Raw genomic sequence first — 6,011 nt, 5'->3', positions numbered from 1 at the left:
GCTTTAAGCTTTTGGCGCTTCTGTGCACATGCTGGCGCGTACAGTGGCTGCACGGCACTCCGCTGAGCAGCTGGAGTGTCGCGGGCAAGTACGACGCATGCACAGGCTGCGCGCATCCATGTGGCTGACGCCAGGGTTGTTCCAACCGTACCGATTGGAACGGAATCCGGAACCCACCACTGAGGTGATTGTATGTAAAATCTGTATCTTAAGAAATATAATTGGGAGTATGCTATCATGGCCAAACAGAAAGAGAAACCGCACAACTTTTCAACACCAGAGCAATGGCCCCAACCTTTTGGGCTTCCAGGCCCAGTTCCATGGAGAGAGGTTTTTCCAGGGACCGGAGGCGGTATGGTTTTGCGTGTTGCCTGCATCCTGCAGATGGGGCTTTGTTTGCATGGCCTGGTTTCTGGCATGCCACGGACCGGGGGTTAGGGACCCCTGCACTAGGACATATAGTCATATTACTAGTTATGTATGGGGGTTCACTAAAATCTAAACATTCATCTTTTTGCTAGTAAAATATCCATTTACCACAGTATAGTCTATGAATAATAACTGAATTTAACAAGCTGAGAAAAGAAAAAACAGTTTTAGAATTTTTATTGATACAATTGTCTGTTGCCACATTTGTGGCAAATCAGTTTTCAGATGTTATGACTTTCAAGACCTCCTTCTTATATATTTAAGCAAGTTATGGATAGTTTATGTGCTAATAAATTAAGCTAATAAAGGTGAAGCTGATTATCCACCATTTTTGAAATAATTACAACTACTTCTATTATTTTGGGGATATAGTCAGATTTCAAACTTTGCTCAAAATGAGAAATGGTAAAATCACCAAAACAAAAGTTGCAGCAATAGAAGAGATGGAATTAAGCAATACTTTTATCTTTATCTGAGTAAGCAAACAAAAAAGAAATTAAACACTTGAATGCAAAAATCAAAAACATAAGTAATACAGATTTTAATTTCCATATTATAAAGTACAGAAAGTGAAACCTATGGTCAAATACAAATTTAAACAAGTCACTTGTCCTTCCAAACAGTAAATCAGTAAGCTACCTATAAAAACAAAATTTTAAAGTAAATTTCAAACAAAATAAATACTGTACATACACTTTCCCTGCCTGCAGGCAAAAATGGAATGGGAAATTTGAGTAAATTGGGGGTAGGCGCTCTTAAAGCTGCAGCCTCCCATTTTCCAACCAAAAACTCCACATAGGAGTGTGTTTGTATAAAAAGGAGCAAAGAACACACAAATCTCTATTCAGAAAGACAGCTATTTCACCACACTGAAAAAATTGAGAATTTAGATTGACAGTAGAAAAAGGTATTGGGAAACAGACACATCAGCAAAGCACTACTACAAAACTAGCAAATATAGCCAAGACCTATCCCCTTTTTGCAAATGTAATGAATATCTTAAAAATGCCAAAGCACTGGCACAGTTAAACTTTTCCCAGCAGAAGTGATAATTCCTATTAATATATTCTCTTAAAGTGAATTATTTCATTCCCTTCTTACAGCAAGAAACTATTATGGCTTAAATTTTATATTCAAAGTTTTCTTCCAGGCAAAAATGCAGCTTTATCAGCAGCCGCATTTTGTAATCAGTGCTAATCTCATTACCATCCTGTTCTGCACAATACAGTCATTTTATTGTATACAGAACATTGCTCTTTTGGGGAAAAATGGAGCTGCAGCTCTTAATCCAGTTTAAACTACAAAGTGTAAGGCCTTTAATTCAATTTACATTTCTTTCACAAAATAAAATTGCCCTGGGTTTACCTGCTTAAGTCAATGAACAGATTTTTATGGTCTGGAAGCATGAATGCATGTTAGTATAAAAAAGTGAAAGGGGAGAGGTGTTTCTGTTTGTTTATTGCGGCACAGAAATTGTGATCAAAGAGGCACTATGCAAGGAATTGTGTAGAAAGTAATGCCTCTCAATTTCCTTCCAGTCACCAGCTATAAAGTTGGCAAAACCTGGAAGAAAGACTGGAGTTGCTTTCCATCCTAATATCCCTAAGTTTAATCATGGAAATTCTGGTGAATCAAAGTAATCTGAAGTATATAAAAAAACTTCAGTGAAATAATGTATCTTTAATTTGATTATGACATATGTTGTTACACTGAAGAACATTAATGTAATTATTTTAACTTTGACTGTGTTATTCAATCCTATCAAAAGTATTTGAAATGCATACATCAATGACAATGATTGCATAGGTAAATCTACCACAGAGATCATTTGAGGCTACACTGCAGCCTGAATTCAGTAAGCAAAGACTGTGGAACAATGAGAAATGTGGCTTAGAATGCTGCTGCTAAAATTGCTGCTCTAAAATCCTTCTGTCTTCAACATAACCCAAAACACTTTATTTTACCCAATTGGTTTAGGGAGGAAGAGGTCTAAAGTAATTCTAACCTACAGCTGAAATACTTGACTACTTATATAAAAGAATCTTTCTCTGAATACAGATTCTACTGAGGATAGAACAAACTTGTGCCAAGTTTGGTTTAAATGTCCTTTTTGCCCTCAAGAAAATAAAACAAGTAGTGGGCTACATAATTAAATTCAGACATCTGCTACAAATGTAAAATCTGGTGCAATGGTGATTTGTATAAATGAAGCAACTAGCATACAAACAAGATTGCCCACTGTAATTTCCTTGTATTACTAAAAAAAAAATTATTTGCTTCTTCAAAATTAATTTTGATAGAGATATTTAACTTTGCCTTCCTCAAAACATTTAAAGCCTAAGAAATAGCCTTACTGAGGTGATAACAGAAGATTTGCTTTAAATTGTGTTTGAAACATGAAAATCCAGAATTTTATAATCAGAATTTTTATTTTAGTAATCTAAGAAGATATATCTCTATACTCATAACAACAGAGAACAATTGATGGGGATAGGCATCTGGGAAGAAAATGAGAAAAATGGAATAGAAAATATATCTATCCAAAACTTACTCCTTCTCTCCCTCACTACCTCTTTTCTGCTGGTATGCATTTTAATGATTATGGTTCTCAGAGAAATCAGACCAGTTGTGACACTTATCAGTTATTCTGATCAATAAAGAATATATAATTTTAATGTATCATTCAGTTAATTGTAGCCTCAATGTTTTTTGCTTAACAGATGATGCTAGAATATCACAAGAAGAAATAAACTGCTTAAAAAAATATGGCTTATGAAAATTACAACTAAATCAAAACCAGGTTCTTTCTAACAGTTTTTCTGCCTAAAAGACAGAATATAGTTTAAAACACATGGAAAATACACAGTACAAGCACATATTTTAATGTACCGTAGCCCAGTTAGAAGATATGACTCTTGAAACTCTCATTTTTTTATTATGATAAAAAATGAGTTAAAACTGATAAGTAAATTTCTTCTTTTTCCAAAAACCAATGTTGAGTTTTCACCCTGTAATCAATTCTCTTGGCAATGCCAGCAGTCAAGAGGTTCTTCCAGTTTTGTTTTTTCCTACATTTGAAATTTGTATGCTAAGAAAACTGAAGAAGGAAGGAAGGTAAAAAAAAGACTTATTTTCAAAACCTCAGATATATCATAGGTTGGTATCTGTTTGGTTTTTGTTTCTTTATTCTTCAGTTTCATTCAATGTATTCTTAAATCTTTTTTATTTATTGTGACAGCTTACTTCCTAATGGAAAGTGAAATCCATTATTAAACAAATGCAATGCACTCGTGCAACTGAACTTCCCTCTCTAATTTACCCATCTGTTTTAGAAATTACCCTCAGCCCTCCAATATGATTTGAAAGGGACATGCTGCATGTGGGATAGAGAATCAGCCAGTTTTCCTGAAAAAAAATATATTTCTTCAGATTTCATTCTAGGAATATTAGCTTAATTTTTTTGGCTATCACTCTATTCATTTAAATGGGACAGTGGAAATGTCACTGAGAACTACAACCTTGAAATTTACCTAGTACCTGCAGTGACTAGTTTGATATGCAACAAAAATATAATTAGTTTAATTCAGATACGTTGGCACGCAAATGCAGAAAATACTGAATATAAAACTGTACAGCACAGAAAGGTCCTATTTTGGGACATCTAGATATGTTATTTTAGATAGGCCCAGAAGGCTGGGAAGTTTATTTAAGAAAGTCAAGCAGCTGAGTAGCTTTGGCCATGCTTTAACTCTTGATCAATAAGAAAACCAAACTACTAAAGCAGTATACCTAATATTCCTGCTCTAGTACTGAATAGCCCTCTTAGTAAAGTCAGATGATTTCCCATTTTTCCCCAAAAGAGCTTAAATATTCAACTTTATCTTACAAAAATATGATTTTTCATCTAGGTTATATACATGCATTTTAGAATCGGCATTTACTATCAGATCTTTGCCAAGCATGACATAAAGTATGTCATACTAAACTTCAAGAGCTATCAAACATATTTACATATTTACAAAAATGACTTAAGACCTTAATCAGCTGGCATGTGTAGACAATCAAACAATACTCTGCCACTATAACAGTCTTTCTTCACAAAATGTATTTAAATGTCTATAATTAAAATCAATACCTGTATTCCTACATGGGTGATGGCTATGGATTATTCTCCACATCATAGAAATAAAATAAAGGGAAGGGATAAAGCAAATGTTGCTCACATTATGCTAATTTATAATCCAGACTAAATGGTGAAACAAGAGGAGGAAATGGAAGTAATGAAGGAAGACATTTCAATGAACTAAACTATCAGAGACTTTGTATTTTAGGAGTCAGTAAAAAAGTCACCCATGGTGTTGTATAGAAAGAACTGAATCTAAGATATGCTTTCATGTCCTTAACTTAATAAATCATATAATATATCACGTCCATCTTTTAAATCTATTATCTCTATATCAAATGCTTGAATTCAGAACAAACAATGCAGCTCTCTCCATTTGCAGACAGACATTAAAGGCAAATAAAACCTTCACATTTTGACATTTTAAAATTAAAATAATTCCCCCAAAAGGTTTCAAATAAATAGCTTAAAATGAATTCAATCCTGGACAATATCTGACAAATAAATTATTGATTACCACTTTCATCACACTCTTCTGTTCATGAATTAGCTCAGACACTACCAAAGCATCAAAATGAGCCCTGAAAAACAGACCATTTTCCAATTCATAGTCTTTTCAAATATTTTCATTTCCCAAAAGTTATTGCTCAGCAGATGTGGCACAGTGAAAATGCAGCATTGGGTTTTTGTTCATCAGGCAAAGTTCAAATAAGATACATGCATTCTGCTTTAAGCAGAGGAATAAAACAGAAGCTCCAGGCACTGTTACCCTCAATACTGGTCTATGTGTGAAGAACAGCAGAAGCAGCTACTACATCAAACTAAGTATCGTACATGACCATTTCGGTTCAGTTTTAGAATTTTCCCGAGCCGTTGTTTGGCAGTTGCCATTCCTTTCTTTGGACGCTTGCCTGAAAGAGGAAAGAAACATATATATTTATGAACATTATATTATAGTCCTTACATATAATTTCAAAATTTAAGAAAACAATATTGTGGAATCATAGAATTTAAAGTAGAGATCACCTAGTCAGTCCCTTGCTCAATGTAATATTCATAATAGTATATCTAATAGATTAGCCTCCAGACTTTTTGAAGAGCTCTACAAAAAAACAGAACTCACAACTTTATGTGGCAGTCTGTTCCACTGGCTGACAGTTCCAACTGCCAGGAGTTTCTCCATGTTAACCCATTGGCTGTGGGCCTGCCCTCTCCTGTGTGAAATTTCTTCATATCTGAAGATTGGTATTGTATCCCATACATCAGTGTTTTTCAACCTTTTTTGTGCAAAGGCACACTTTTTTCATGAAAAAAATCACGAGGCACACCACCATTAGAAAATGTTAAAAAAATTTAACTCTGTGCCTATACAGCCATACAGTGTATTACTGAAGGCTGTATGCCTGTGTACTGCCCCACTTCAGTGCTCGGAACACCGAAGGAGATGCGCTGCTGGTAA

The 6,011-nt window shown here is 34.5% G+C and overlaps 1 protein-coding gene across 1 annotated transcript in view; it reads right to left on the bottom strand.

Moving 5' to 3' along the window:
* Positions 1 to 589: 589 nt before the first annotated feature.
* The window catches only part of KDM7A (lysine demethylase 7A), a 51,396-nt gene continuing 45,974 nt past the window's right edge, over positions 590 to 6,011 (bottom strand). Inside the window, exon 20 of the mRNA XM_014076590.2 lies at positions 590 to 5,463. Within this exon, the coding sequence (XP_013932065.2) occupies positions 5,369 to 5,463 (95 nt within the window). The 3' untranslated portion in view covers positions 590 to 5,368. The remainder of the gene's footprint in view (positions 5,464 to 6,011) is intronic.

This window comes from Thamnophis sirtalis, unplaced genomic scaffold (genome assembly GCF_051295495.1).
Source record: "Thamnophis sirtalis isolate CommonGarterSnake01/CBP01778 unplaced genomic scaffold, rThaSir2_p1.2 scaffold_9, whole genome shotgun sequence".
Taxonomy (NCBI): Eukaryota; Metazoa; Chordata; class Lepidosauria; order Squamata; family Natricidae; genus Thamnophis; species Thamnophis sirtalis.
This window is presented reverse-complemented; position numbering and strand designations above follow the sequence as displayed.